Source organism: Mustelus asterias, chromosome 15 (assembly GCF_964213995.1).
Source record: "Mustelus asterias chromosome 15, sMusAst1.hap1.1, whole genome shotgun sequence".
NCBI classification, from domain to species: domain Eukaryota; kingdom Metazoa; phylum Chordata; class Chondrichthyes; order Carcharhiniformes; family Triakidae; genus Mustelus; species Mustelus asterias.
This window is the reverse complement of record NC_135815.1, coordinates 20424243-20440471: the sequence shown is the minus strand read 5'-3', so window position 1 is coordinate 20440471 and position 16229 is coordinate 20424243. Positions and strand designations below refer to the sequence as shown.

At 43.8% G+C, this 16229-nt stretch overlaps 1 protein-coding gene across 1 annotated transcript in view; it reads right to left on the bottom strand.

Moving 5' to 3' along the window:
* The window catches only part of fmn2b (formin 2b), a 415410-nt gene that overhangs the window by 290352 nt on the left and 108829 nt on the right, over nucleotides 1-16229 (bottom strand). The window contains exons 8-10 of the mRNA XM_078230648.1: nucleotides 10311-11508; nucleotides 10031-10226; nucleotides 2596-2740 (exon numbers count right to left, since the gene is read on the bottom strand). Coding sequence (XP_078086774.1) covers nucleotides 2596-2740; nucleotides 10031-10226; nucleotides 10311-11508 — 1539 coding nt within the window. The remainder of the gene's footprint in view (nucleotides 1-2595; nucleotides 2741-10030; nucleotides 10227-10310; nucleotides 11509-16229) is intronic.

Genomic DNA, 16229 nt, shown 5'->3' with positions numbered 1-16229 from the left:
AAGTCACAGAACTTTTCACTTTTTAAAAACAGGGCAAAATAAGTGACTGTAACGAACATTGGTTGAAACTTAAAAATCAAACTTTTAAAATGTATTTTTTAAATGTGCATTTGTTATGGTGGAGAAATGACATCCCACAAAAATAACAAATGCTTTTTCTGGCCCCATGAGGACATTTGTAAGTAATTAACTACTCAGTATGGCATTATGAACCCAGTTTAATCTTTGTAAGGGTTTCCAAAGTGAAACTAATAGGGGAAAAGACACATTTTCATCAGTTCAGTGATTTCTACTTGATTACAGGTAGGTGGGTAGGGGGAAGGGGTAATAGGGATCTTCAGTAATATTACCCATTGGAAAGCGAAGAATAAGCAACAGCAATTTCTGGATTTCTATGTTTAGCCGAGCATGTGTGGACTGCAAAAGTTGCTGTCAGATGTCGGGGGAGTAATGATGAAGGTGGTGGACAGTTTCCACATTATTACTGCAAAATCCAGACCATAGCTCGAAATGAATGACGGGCGCAAATAAATAATGATATTTTATAAGAGAGAGGGAGCATGCATCTGGATTGACAGGAACAATATTGGGGTCACCAGTGTCAGAATGATACATATCCTTTAGTGTAAATACGAAAACAGGACAAAACAAGGCAGCAGAGCACCAAACTGATTATTTAGAGTCAGAGGTTTACAGCATGGAAACAGGCCCTTCAGCCCAACTTGTCCATGCCATTTTTTAACCACTAAGTGCCAATTGCCCGCATTTGGTCCATGTCCTTCTCTACCCATCCTACCCATGTAACTGTCCAAGTGCTTTTTAAAAGACAAAATTGTACCCGCCTCTACCACCACCTCTGGCAGCTTGTTCCAGACACTCACGACCTTCTGTGTGAAAAAACTGCCCTCTGGACACTTCTGTATCAGTCCCCTCCTACTTTAAACCTATGCCCTCTAGTTTTAGGCTCCCCTACCTTTGGGAAAAGATGTTGACTAACTGATCTATGCCCCTCACTATTTTATAGAGCTCTATAAGATCACCACCAAGTCTCCTATGCGCCAGGGAAAAAAAATCCCAGTCTATCCAGCTTCTCCTTACAACTCAAACCATCTAGTCCCAGTAGCATCCTAGTAAATCTTTCCTGCACTCTTTCTAGTTTAATAATATCCTTTCTATAATAGGACGACCAGAACTGTACACAGTATTCCAAGTGCGGCCTTACCAATGTCTTGTACAATTTCAACAAGGCATCCCAACTCCTGTATTCAATGTTCTGACCAATGAAACCAAGCATGCTGAATGCCTCCTTCACCACTCTGTCCACCTGTGACTCCACTTTCAAGGAGCTATGACTCTGTACCCCTAGATCTTTTTGTTCTATCACTCTCTCCAACCATCCTACCATTAACGGAGTTACTCCTACCCTGGTTTGATTGACCAAAATGCATCACCTAACATTTTATTTAAATTAAACTCCATCTGTCATTCATCAGCCCACTGGCCCAACTGATCAAGAGCCTGTTGCAATCCTAGATAACCTTCTTCACTGTCCACTATGCCACCAATCTTGGTGTCATCTGCAAACTTACTAACCATGCCTAAATCCTCATCCAAATCATTCATATAAATGACAAGGGCATATCAATGATGTGCTAACTTGGATTAAAATTAAATCATGACAATACAATTTAGATATTGCAGCATGCTTTAGCATTCTTAAACCTTTATGCTACCATCTTTTAACACAATTATCGGAAAAGTATAAAATTGATAAGCAGAACTGTAGGGTTTCGCTCAACTTCAAATATTTCCAGGCTACTGGCACCGCAATTTCAATTAGCCACAGAAGGAAAATGGACAGAACTTGCATTTATGTAGCACCGATTCATGTTTTCTGGATATGCTAAGTGCTTCACAGTCATCATTACTAAGGAAGCGTTGTTACTGTTAATATCATCAATGCCCCACAAGCAGTTTGACCAGTTATCCAGTGTGAAGGACATACCCCATCCCTCAGGGATTATAGAAATCTGTAGTTAAATGTCCTCAAGATTCAAGATGGCGCTGGAGCGTCGCAACTTCTTTATCTTTTACTCTCATGCTATGTTTTAAAAACTCTAGTCTAACTCTTATCACCCTCTTCTTTCCTTCTCCCCTATGTACTCTATGAATGGTGTGCTTTGTCTGTATATCGCACAAAAAACAATACTTGTCACTATATAACCAATACACGTGACAATAATAAATCAAATGACCAATGATTACTACTCAGCTTTTCCTCACTCAACACTTCAACTATGGACGCAGGACATTGTTGGTACATTATCCTTCCCTGTATATGCATTCAACTTTGCTTTGGTTTAAACCAGTTGGATTATTCCAGGTACAAATCAGCACTAAATGCAAGAAATCTGAAAATGTATGAAATGCATACCCAGCCAGCCAATAGGCGAAAGAGAAAGATGGTTTAATATTGTGACAATGCCCATTCTACAGAACTTCCTGTATGGCCTTCTGTGCATGTCTAAAGGCAACACTTGCTATTTCATTGTACAGGATTCTGCTACGATTTCTCCACAAGCCAAGATCATTTACCTGTTTAGTTTTTGTTTTGCTGTACGTGTCTAAAATTGGCTTTTTCCTCTCCTTGACAGCTGATTTTGAGAAGTAATTTTCCAGCTCCTGGACATTAATGGAGGGCTCTTCCAGTGCTGCCCAAATGGGCAATGTTTCTGTTTCCCTATATATGAAAAGAAAATATTTGTTTTAGGTCACAAATGCAATTAAATTCATATTAAGTGCTAACTTGTGATTTTTTAAATTCATTCATGGGAAATGGGCGTCACTGGCTGGCCAAAATTATTGCTCATCCCTAGTTGCCTGCAGGCAGTTGAGAATCAAGCACATTGCTGTGGTTCTGGGTCACATGTAGGCCTGACTAGGTAAGGATGGCAGATTTCCTTCCTTTCCGACAACGGGTTTCATGGTGATCAGTAGATTCTTAATTCCAGATTTTTAAAAAATCAAATTCAAATACCACCATTTGCCATGGTGGAATTTGAACCCCAGTGCCCAGAACTTCAGCTGGAGTTCCTGGATTAATAGTCTAGCAGATTATTTAGGGAATAATCACAGCAGATACAAAGGGGAATGTTTCCTTTTAATACCTCAAATGCAAGCTGGACAAGGAACCCTTAAAATGCACAATGCAGAGGAGAATCTGCAATTACAAAAATTACTATACGATTAAAAAGCTCTTTAGATTAAATACTTTTTTTCTAAGAAAATGTTTCCTGCGGCTGTCTGTAGATTAAACTCGTAATCTTCCAGCCATTGCATCATGCCCTAACTGAATAGATCACAGATGTTCAACATGATACCCATCACCAAAACAGAATGCCTTCCAAAACAGCAGCAACTGGGACATATCTTCAGCCACAAAATAATTAGTTATTAAACATTTTACTTGTTTCTTTTGTATAGAATTAAGCACAACAAACTCAGAAGTTCAGGCAAACCTCTTAACATTTAACCCATCAACTAACCATTTCAATTGAACACTTCATCCGCATTCACTGCAACATAAATTTCTCAAATTAATTTTGGTCCGGCCAATTTTTGTTATTCATATTCTCATGGCTATTCCACTGTTGCCAAATACCTCCCAAAAAAAAAAGAGGACAATACGTTGCACTACATCTAGTTTTACTGACAAGGGGGAGGTAGAAATAGCAATTGCCACAGAAGGCTGTTGTGGCCAGATCACTGAGTGCACTTAAGACAGAGACAGATAGTTTCTTGATTGGCAAGGGGATCAAAGCTGATGGGGAAAAGGTGGGACAATGAGGTTGAGAAACTTAGCCATGGTTGAATGGCAGAGCAGACTTGATGGGCTGAATGGTCTAATTCTGCTCCCATCTCATGGTCTAATTGGCTCCTTTTGGCACAGTGGCGAGCACTGCTCCCTCACAGCACCAGCGACCTGGGTTTGATTCCAGCCTTGGGTGACTGTGCGGAGTTTGCACATACTCCCTGCTTCTGCATGGGTTTCCTCTGGGTGCTCCGGTTTCCTCCCCAATCCAAAGATGTGGAGGTTAGGTGTTCTGGGTTGGCCATGGTATATGTGCAGGGTTACGGGGTTAGGGTTGGGAATTGGGCTGAGGTACATAGAACATAGAACAGTACAGCACAGAACAGGCCCTTCGGCCCACGATGTTGTGCCGAACTTTATCTGAAACCAAGATCAAGCTATCCCACTCCCTATCATCCTGGTGTGCTCCATGTGCCTATCCAATAACCGCTTAAATGTTCCTAAAGTGTCTGACTCCACTATCACTGCAGGCAGTCCATTCCACACCCCAACCACTCTCTGCGTAAAGAACCTACCTCTGATATCCTTCCTGTATCTCCCACCATGAACCCTATAGTTATGCCCCCTTGTAATAGCTCCATCCACCCGAGGAAATAGTCTTTGAACGTTCACTCTATCTATCCCCTTCATCATCCTATAAACCTCTATTAAGTCTCCCCTCAGCCTCCTCCGCTCCAGAGAGAACAGCCCCAGCTCCCTCAACCTCTCCTCATAAGACCTACCCTCCAAACCAGGCAGCATCCTGGTAAATCTCCTCTGCACTCTTTCCAGCGCCTCCACATCCTTCTTATAGTGAGGCGACCAGAACTGAACACAATATTCCAAATGTGGTCTCACCAAGGTCCTGTACAGTTGCAGCATAACCCCACGCCTCTTAAACTCCAACCCCCTGTTAATAAAAGTTAACACACTATAGGCCTTCTTCACAGCTCTATCCACTCGAGTGGCAACCTTTAGAGATCTGTGGATATGGACCCCAAGATCTCTCAGTTCCTCCACAGTCTTCAGAACCCTACCTTTGACCCTGTAATCCACATTTAAATTAGTCCTACCAAAATGAATCACCTCACATTTATCAGGGTTAAACTCCATTTGCCATTTTTCAGCCCAGCTTTGCATCCTATCTATGTCTCTTTGCAGCCTACAACAGCCCTCCACCTCATCCACTACTCCACCAATCTTGGTGTCATCAGCAAATTTACTGATCCACCCTTCAGCCCCCTCCTCTAAGTCATTAATAAATTTAAGGTAAGATGCACTTTCGGAGAGTTGGTGTAGACTCAATGGGCCAGATGGCCTCCTACTGCACTGTAGGAGATCTTATGGCGAGATTGCTGAAATGGCCAAGTTTGAGCTGCTACCTAGCAGCATTGTGGGTCACCCTACTCAAACTCCGGTAGTGCAAGATTTAACAGTGCAGCTTTTTTTTTTAAAAAGAAAAATAGATTGTACAGAAATCACAATGGATAGAACGAAATAGAATAAAATACAGAAGGCTTCATTTGGCCCATTAGATTTGTGCTAGTGCAGCTTTCCAGCTAATTCCAAATCCCTGCTCTCTTCATAGCTGTACTTCTCTCCCCGCTCCCCTCTCCCCGCCCCCCCCCCCACCCAAAATCAAGCATTTATTCAATTATCATTTGAATGTTAGTATTGAATCTGCTTCAATCACCCTTACAGATCATAATGGGTGCAAAATAAATTTCCTTATGTTAACTCTGGTTGTTTCACAAGTCAACTAAGGCCTTGTTGCTGATACCCCTGCCTTGATGTTACAACTGCGTGATGTTAGAAGATAATTATGTTTTGGACTCGCTTTATCTTGAGGTAAAATGGAGTCTATTAGGGGGTCAAGTGATCTGCCTCAGTCCAAGAACAAGCTTGGGTGGCTTGGTTACCATGGAAGTTGGGACAGGGGCGGTGGGGGTTCGGGGAGCAACAGGTCAGGAGCAAGGTTCAAAATGTCCATAAACGGAGAAGACAAAGACAAAACAGCTGGGCTAACTGTTCACAGGTTTTTGGTCTTGAGAGAGAGAGAGCACGCGAGGTCGCATAGGGACAAAAATAAATGAAAACAGCAGCTGGTGTGGTCAGGAACGAGGAGAAGACTGCTGGTCCTCAGTGGGAGGAAGGCCAATCTTTGGTCAAAGAGACTCATCATCCTCTGTAATTTAAGATATGCCCTGGTGAGACTGGGAGAAGAAATTGTCAGAGTGACCTTTATTGTCAGTAGTCAGTGAGGAATTTCTTCAGGGCTCTGAAAAAGAGTCATACGCACTCGAAATGTTAACTGTTTCTCTCTCCACAGATGCTGCCAGGCCTGAGTTTGTCCAGCATGAGCTGTTTTTGTCATACTATATTAAGCTGGATTCACTTGCAAGCATGCAAGATAATGGATATGATGGAACAAGAGATGAAGTCCCACAAAGTGTATAAGAGCATTCAACATTTATATCCATACTGCAACAACCCATCAACATGAAACATTTATTTCCCTTCTGCTCAAGAAAAACAATAAGGTGGCAGGACCTTTGATGGATCTTTGGCAAGTCACAAATCGGTTTAGCTCAGTTGGCTGGACAGCTAGTTAGTGATGCAGAGCAACGCCAACAGCACAGGTTTAATTTCATTAGTGGCTGAGGTTATTCATGAAGGCCCCACCCTCTCAACCTTGTTCCTCGTCTGAGGTGATCCTCAGGTTAAATCACCAACAGTCAGCTCTCCTTCCTCAAAGGGAACAGCAGCCAATGGCCATCTTGGACTATGGTGACCTTACCTTTACAATAATTCAGTACATTGGTGTGTTGACCGACATTATCATCATTTTATTTATTAGTGTCACAAGTAGGCTTACATTAAAACTGCAATGAAGTTACTGTGAAAATCCCCTAGTCGCCACACTCTGGCGCCTGTTTGGGTACACCGAGGGAGAACTCAGCATGGCCAATGCACCTAACCAGCACGTCTTTCAGACTGTGGGAGGAAACTGGAGCACCTGGATGAAACCCACGCAGACATGGGGAGAGCATGCAGGTTCCACATAGACAGTGACCCAAGCCGGGAGTCGAACCCAGGTCCCTAACATCGTGAAGCAACAATGCTAACCACCCTGCCACCCAAATGTTATTTACTAGTTATTGATCATATCAATCCAGAAATAAAACATTGATCCAGAAAAAATTCAAATTGCCGGTATTTACAACTTTCTGAATTAAGTACATATTGGCAAATAAAACACTGACCAGTTAAATAGCTTTTGTATCTATATTCACACAAAATAAATCTGGGAGAACTAAATCATGTCCAAAAGATGTGCTGGTTAGGTGCATTGACCATGCTAAATTCTCCCTCAGTGTACCCGAACAGGCACTGGATTGTGACGACTAGGCTGTTTTCACAGTAACTTCACTGCAGTGTTAATGTAAGCCTATTTGTGACACTAACAAATAAACACTTAACCAGGCAAAAAAAGCAGCAGTGGGAAAGAACTAACTTTGTACTCCTTTTTGTAGGCCAATGGGTCAACTGAAACCTCCATTCGAAAAAAGCTCATTGCAGTCTTGAGGAACAGCGTCTCATCTTCCAATTATACATTTTACAGCTCGAGTTCAACAACTGCTCTCTACTTCCCCATTTTGTTTCCTTTCCTTTACAGGTTTTGATCCTGCTTTTCTCATCCATGCTTTCAGATGGCAGTTGTTTATTATACTGCCATTCACACCACCTCTGGGCAGCACAGTGGTTAGCACTGCTGCCTCACAGATTCCTGGCTTGGGTCACTGTCTGTGTGGAGTTTGCACGTTCTCCCCATGTCTGTGTAGGTTTCCTCCCACAGTCCAAAAATATGCAGATTAGGTGGATTGGCCATGATAAATTGCCCCTTAGTGTCAGGGGGATTGTGATCGCTGTGATCCATGGGCCGAATGGCCACCTCCTGCACTGTGGGATTCTATGCTGTTCATTATGCTGCCATGCACACCTTCTCTGGACCCATCTTTACGTGTCCCATTACTAATCTCTTTGGTTCTAACCCACCAACTCACCCTATCCCAGATCTTCACTTCCATCCTCTCCCATCTTACCTACTTAAAAGCTATTATACTTCTAGCATTTCCCTGTTCTGATGAAAGGTCATGACCTGAAATAAATGGGCAAAATTTCCCGGCCGTTTGAGCCGGTGGGATTCTCTGGTCCTGCAGCAGCCAGAGATTTGGCTGAGCGCCATATTCTCTGCCCTTGCTTGCAGCAGCAATAGGGCGTGAACAGTCAGTAAGATCACATTCATCAACTCTGCTTCTCTCGTCAAAGATGCTGCATGCTTAATATTAATATTTCCAGCACTTTTGTTTCATTTTAGCAAACCGACCTTTTCATAAGAAACGTGTCACAGATCAAAAGTAAACACAGGCAAGCAAGGTTAAGGTTGCAGATGCTCCACACTGTGCAGAGTCTGTACGTTCTCCCCATGCATGCATGGGTTTCCTCCGGGTGCTCCAATTTCCTCCCACGCTCCAAAAGGTGTGCATTAGGTGGATTTGCCATGCTAAATTATCCCTTAGGGTCAGGAGGATTAGCAAGATAAATACATGGGGTTACAGGGATAGGGCCTGGGTCGGATTGTGGTCAGTGCAGACTTGATGGACTGAATGACCTCCTTTTGCACTGGAGGGACTCTATCATAATGAACCCGCAAAATACAAGGAGGGAGGGGACTGTCACCATACACGTTAGTCTGTAAGCAGGGCCAGATCTGGAACTATCTGCTGCTGAAACTGCGACAGTGACTGCTGAAACCAATTTATATCACATCAGTGGCCATATACTTGAAGATGATTTAATTTCTCTCTCTGCCTTTGTTATTCTTCCAAAAAGCAAGAGGAGACAGCGCCGAACCGATGATGCAATATCAACGTGAGCACATTTCTCTTTGGAAAAAGACTGCCTGGCAACGATCCTGGAAAGAGACACAACCTCCCTGCTGTTAGTATTCACAGAACAAAAGCCAATTTTACATAAACAACAGGATCGCCTTCGAGGACTACAAGTAAAGAAAATCAATCTGGATCACAACCGGACCTTGCTTCCCAGTGCTTTTGCACACGTGACAATGTTTAATTCTGTAAACCCATTTCCATGTTGCCATCTCTCCATTTAGGATCGATTGCCCTCTTTACAATTGTGCTACAGATTTGCTGTGAAAAGCATCACAGTTTTTAAATAGAGTGCCAAAAGGAATTTTGGCCTGGATTTTGGTCAGCAACCTCGAGTCCAAAAAGCTCGACTGGACCTGGAAAAAAGTTGATCAATTTGGCTTCCAATTTCCATCCCTCCATCATCTTCACATGGTCCATCTTTGACATTTCTCTTCCTTGACCAGTCTGGCCTCCATTTATGGTGTTAGACTGTCCACTAGTATCCATTACAAACCCATCAACTCCCACAGCTACCTTGACTATAGCTCTCCACACCCCATCCCATTCTCGGTTCCTTCACTGCTGCCGCACCTGTTCTGATGATGCCAGTTTCCAGACTGGCACTGCTGATACATCTTCTAGTCTATTGCATTTGGTGCTCCCAATGTGGTTGACTTTTCATAGCAGAGACCAAACGCAGACTGGGTGGCCATTATGCAGAACACTTTTGGCCTGCCCACAAACAGGACCCTAACCTTCCTGTTGCTTGCCATTTCAAACACCATCCTGACCTCCTGTCCACATGTCCGTTCTTGGCCTGTTGCAATGTTCCAGTGAAACCCAACCTCAACTGGAGGAACAGCAGCTCTGATTAGGCACTTTACAGACTTCGAGACTTAACATGGAGTTCAACAACTTCAGACTGTGAACTCTCTCCTCCACCTTCACCCCATTTCCATTTCTTTTATTATATTATTTTAATTTCTTCCATCGCTTTTCTTTCCACTTTTTTTTTTAAAATCTCGCTTTCCATCTCATCTCCCGCTACCTCCCCAATGGTCTTCCCTCATAGAATTAATGAGAATTTCAACTCTTATACGGTCTATCTTGTTGCAATAACACTTGAAAAGTTATACGTCATTGAATTATGCAACTGGATTTTTGAAAGTTTACCAACTTCCTAATTACTGCAGAACACCTTAGAATGTCAAAGTCAAATTTGTAGACAGGATCATCATCCATTTACCTTTTGCTACTCAGCTGAATTCTTGACCAATAGAGAGGCTTCATTGGTCGGGATGGATCAATTGGAACTTTCCTGGGTAATTTGTCTTTCGTCATTCCAAACGCGAAGATTCCTGCCGGAAGAGGTGGCGGGAGAAAACCACAGCCTGGTGGAGGGAAGGGTGGCGCTGACACACCTTGGCTCACTGCTGGAGGAACTTCTATTCCAGGGAGCCCTGGCAGAGGAGGGGGGGGCAGTACAGTACCAGGTAGAGGGGGAGGGGGAGGGGGAAGCGAAGAGCCAGGCAAAGGGGGAGGGGGAGGGGGAAGCAAGGAGCCAGGCAGAGGGGGCGGGGGAGGGGGAAGCGAGGAGCCAGGCAGAGGGGGCGGGGGAGGGGGAAGTGAGGAGCCAGGCAGAGGGGGAGGGGGAGGGGGGAGGAAGAAGCCAGGCAGAGGGGGAGGGGGAGGGGGGAGCGAGAAGCCAGGCAGAGGGGGAGGGGGAGGGGGTAGCACGGAACCAGGCAGAGGGGGAGGGGGAGGGGGGAGCGCGGAACCAGGCAAAGGGGGCGGGGGAGGGGGTAGCGCGGAGCCAGGCAGAGGGGGCGGGAGAGGGGGCGGGGGAGGGGGGAGCGCGGAACCAGGCAGAGGGGGTGGGGGAGGGGGGAGCGTGGAACCAGGCAGAGGGGGCGGGGGAGGGGGCAGCGCAGAACCAGGCAGAGGGGGCGGGGGAGGGGGCAGCGCAGAACCAGGCAGAGGGGGGACAAATACAGAGCCAGGCAGAGGGGGTGGGGGTGGAGGAGATGGCGGCGTCGGGAATGCAGAGCCAGGCAGTGGGGGAGGGGGTGGGGGAGGTGGGAGCAGAGTACCAGGCAGAGGAGGAGGCGGAGGCGGTAGCTCACAACTCGACAATGTAGGCAGGCGTGAGGAATCAGTAGAGGATAGAGGGGGAGCTTCACCGTCAGCCACGGGCAAAGAGCCTCGACTGGATAAAAACTGCTGTGCGTTTTGATCTGATGTCGTAGACACAGAAAGGGGTATTTCACTTGGGTGAGGTGTCAACCTTTGTGACAAAGTACTACATGGGTCTGTTGGAGTTTTTGGCTGTGATGACGCTACAGAAAGGGACTGATCCTGAGATGAAGAAACCCTGCAATTTAGAAGTGAAGGTTGTGACGATTGTCTATCAAATAAAGGCACTTGGTCAGTTATATATTCTTGTGTCGGGGAAGTCTGTACAGATTTAGCATCTACACAAGAAGTCTGTAAACTGCAAAGAAAGGTTTGTCCGTCTGTTTGAAGGTGAACGTCTGAAGAAGCTTCCGAGACTACATCCTCACTACCAGATCCGTGGTCCCTTACTGTCCTCTCTTGGTCTAACAGGACAGAGTGTTTCTCCAGTTCAGCTATTTTGGTCCTCAGCTGTTCAATTGTTTGTTCAAGTTTCTGGATAACAGCAACCTGCTCTTCCTTCAACTCTGGTGGCTTCTCTTCCGTATCTTTCTGAAAAGGAAAGTGCATCGCCAACATTAGATTTAATTTACATCACTCAACTTTCAACTTGTAAATCATCAAAACAGAATATGCAAAATTGAGACCATTCAGCCCTTTGAGCCTGTCCTGCAACTTAAGTAGATCATGGCTCATCTGCATCTCAAAGCCATTTACCCACCTTTGACTCAGATTCCATGATGACCTTGAGCCATAAGATCTATCAATCCAAGTCTTCAAAAACGTCAAACAAGTCAGCATCCACAGCCGTTCGGGAAAGCAAGTTCCGGACATCACTACCTCGTCTTTGAAAAATACTTTTAGTTTTTTTCCCCCAAATAGCCCAGTTAGAAATGTTGCTCCATATGTAGCTGATCAAATCCCCTTCATCATTTCAAACTATCTGACAAGATCACTCCTCCACTGTCAAAGCTCAAGGGACTACACAAGCCAAGTTTATGCAAACTTTTAGTTCAACCCTTTTAACTTTGGTATAACTCTGAGTCAAAGCAATAACCTGCTCAAGGTCAACATATCCTTTGAGGTTCCGGCTCCATAATTGAATACAGTCAGGCCCCACCTAGAATACTGAAGCTCTAGACAACAAACATTACTTGCTCATTGAGCACCGATTCCTTGCTGTAAAGACGAACATTCCATGGATAGAGCTTTTACTAACACATGCAGGTCGATTACATTTCTTGCTTCCTCCACAGTTCCTGGGATCTCGCCATTCAGAATTTGTTTGATTCATCTTTTGGATTCTTGGAATTTATATTTTCCCCCGTATTGATCTCAAACACTAGCTTAATCCACTCATTTAACGTCTTCCCTTTTGTAACTTCCTACCAGCATTTACAGAACATATTCCATCTCCCAATTTAATGTTATTTGCAAGCATGGACATACAACTCTGTTTCTTCATCTAAGTCATTAATAGATACCCGTGACAAGTTGAAGCTCCTGTACAGATTCTTGGGAAACATGACTGATCACAGCCTGCCCGAGTAGTTACTTTATTCCTACACTCCAATGTTTACCTCCCAATCCATTGCCAACTCGGGTCAAAGTTATCCCCAATTCTGTGCATGTTACTTTGTTTTCAATCTCATGTAGAATTTTACATACACCTTCTGAAGTCCATATAGACACCATGCTCACAATCACTTTAAAAGTCATTTAGATAGTACTTGAATGAGTTAGAAGCCACCACTTGGATAGACTGTCTATTCAGCACAAATCCACAATAACTGTATGATTAACTCGTATGTCAGGGTGCTTTTGTCACCCTCTCCAATGACAGATTCCAATAACTACCAAAAATTCATGGATTGTTCAAATGGATTTCTCCTTTTTTAAACAATGGAGCAACATTTGGCTATCTCAAACATAATATTTTCTCCATCACCTTTACGGTAAATCCAGTTAGGGAGATTAGCAGAGTAAATATGTGTAGAGTTAGGGAGATAGTGCGGCAGGAGTGGGCACTGTCAGAAAGCAGGTGCAACTCAATGGGCGGAATGGCCTCTTCTGCACTGTGCCGATGCTACAATCTTATGAAGTTTTCCATTTCATTGTAGTCCAGGGCAGTGCTGCCTCCATTAGTTTCTAATGGACCCATATTCGCCTTGAGCATCATCTCTATAAATCCTTCTGCATTTGCTATCCCGTGCAAGATTTATTTTACTACTTTCCCATCTCTATTCCCATTCCATCCCTCGACCACTTTCTCCTACTCCCGGTCCACTCAATTTCGGTTTTCCATTGGATTTGTGCAATTTTTAAACTTGTACTACATCTTACCTGCTAACTGTACGAACAAGAGTTTGTACTTTTTGGCGTATATAAAATCACTTTGCATTGCACCCACTATTTGTCTGGAAGTTTACCCAGTTTATTATGGCCAATTCATTTCTCAACCAAAGCTTTTGCCTTGCTCAAATTAAAACTTTAGTTTAGGATTCTCTCTTCTCACTCTCAAATTGAACATGAACTTCCACCATAGTTACTATTTGCATACTGCTTCCTCACCATCATGTTGTTACATAATTCAGACTCACTACTCATCACTAAGTACATTATGGCCCATTCCCTCGCCAGTGCTAAGATATGATGCTCTGGATAACTACTCCGAGTACATTATAGATACCTTGCCTTTTCGTACTCAAGCTGCTTTTCCCTTAGTCTGAGAGAAAATTTAAATCTTCCATAATAACAAACTTGTCTGTGGATCAGTTATGTATTTGACCTTTCATTAAAAGTATCCTTGCAATGTGGATGACATTGGTTACGCTGCATTTATTGTTCGTCCCGAGGCATTACTTTTTTTTAAAAATCGATGCAGGATTGTTTGGCCACAGTGACGATTTTCTTCCTTATTCTTTCATGGGATGTGGGTGTCACTGACAAGGGCAGCATTTGTTGCCCATCCATAATTGCCCTTGAACTGAGTGGCTTGCTGGGCCGTTTCAGAGGGCAGTTAAGAGCTGTGGGTCTGGAGTCATATTAGCCAGACCAGGTATGGACGGCAAATTTCCTTCCCTAAAAAGGATGTAATGAACGGATTCACCAGAGCACAATAGGAAACTAATGGGGTTTAAAGTACTTCCTATGGTAGCTCGGAAACAAATTGACGTTTTTAAAATTAACTTTCCAATTTTCCAACTTTCATATTTCCATCCAGTAACCATAGTTACTATACTGACTTTCATTTTAACAAATGAAACATGTTATTTTCAGATAAGTGCAGCAGAACTTGCTGTATCTGAAAATATTCAGTAGCAGTAAAGTGATCAAAAACATTGTGCAAACGTAGGTTTGTTCAATTGCTTGAAGGATTCTTCCTCCATACCCTTATGTAATTGCAGAATGTCTGACTAGCCAATTCTGCTTCATATTTTTCTGGACATCAAATGTTCTGAAATATCCCCAAGTCCTCCTCCTTTCAACATTTTCCTCTTGCTTCGATTGTTTGGCATGATGCTTGGGATTGTATTTTACTTTTGATCCAAACCTTGCATTATTTTTGTCATTCAATTGAGTTTCTCTAAAAGATGGAGGGAGAAAGCAAGGTTTGGATGGCTTTCCAAAGTTCAAGATAGCCCTGCCTCGTATTGGCAAAATAAAATCAGGGGTATACTATTATGAGTGACCCGCACCAGGAGGAGTGTTATACATTTAAAAGAGAATGCACAGACCATGCTTTACATACTCAGGAGGTACAATTGACAATTTGGGCATTTTGAGTCTCCTTCCCCAACAGCACTGTGGGTGTAACTACACCTTAGGGACTGCTGCTATTTAATAAGGTGGCTCATCACCACCTTCTCAAGGGCAACTAGGGATGGGCAATAAATGCTGGCCATCCCCAGGACCTGAAGAAGTGTATCCCAGGACACTGTGGAGGCTAGGGAGGAAATTGCAGGTCCCCTAGCCGAGATATTTGAATCATCGACAGTTACAGGTGAGGTGCCTGAAGATTGGAGTATGGCAAATGCTGTGCCTTGGTTTAAAGAGGGCTGCAAAGAAAAACCTAGGAACTACAGGCCAGTGAGCCTCACATCTGTGGTGGGTGAGTTGTTGGAAGGTATTTTGAGAGACAGGATCTACAGGCATTTAGAGACGCAAGGACTGATTAAGGACAGTCAGCATGGCTTTGTGAGTGGAAAATCATGTCTCTCAAATTTAATTGAGTTTTTTGAAGGGGTAACCAAGAAGGCAGATGAGGGCAGTGCAGTTGATGTCGTCTACATAGACTGTAGCAAGGCCTTTGGCAAGATACCGCATGGTAGGTTGTTGCGCAAGGTTAAATCTCACGGGATCCAGGGCGAGATATCTAAATGGATACAAAATTGGCTTCTTGACAGAAGCCAGAGGGTGGTTGTAGAGGGGTGTTTTTCAAACTGGAGGCCTGTGACCAGCAGTGTGCCTCAGGGATCGATGCTGGGTCCACTGTTATGTGTTATTTATATTAATGATTTGGATGAGAATATAGGAGGCATGGTTAGTAAGTTTGCAGATGACACCAAGATTGGTGGTATAGTGGACAGTGAAGAAAGTTACTTCCGATTGCAACAGGATCTTGATCAATTGGGCCAGTGGGCTGACGAATGGCAGATGGAGTTTAATTTAGACAAATGAGAGGTGATGCATTTTGGTAGACTGAACCAGGGCAGGACTTGCTCAGTTAATGGTAGAGCGTTGGGGAAAGTTACAGAACAAAGAGATCTAGGGGTACATGTTCATAGCTCCTTGAAAGTGGAGTCACAGGTGGACAGAGTGGTGAAGGCGGCATTCAGCATGCTTGGTTTCATTGGTCAGAACATTGAATACAGGAATTGGGATGTCTTGAAGAAGTTGTACAAGACATTGGTAAGGCCACACTTGGAATACTGTGTACAGTTCTCGTCACCCTATTATAGAAAGGATATTATTAAACTAGAAAGAGTGCAGACAAGATTTACTAGGATGCTACCAGGATTTGATGGTTTGCGTTATAAGGCTGGGACTTTTTTCTCTGGAGCATAGGAGGCTGAGGGGTGATCTCAGAGGTCTATAAAATAATGAAACACACAGATCAGCTAGATGGTCAATATCTTTTCCCAAAGGTAGGGGAGTCTAAAACTAGAGGACATAGGTTTAAAGGCGAGAGGGGAGAGATACAAAAGTGTCCAGAGGAGCAATTTTTTCCACAGAGGTTGGTGAGTGTCTGGAACAAGCTGCCAGAGGTAGTA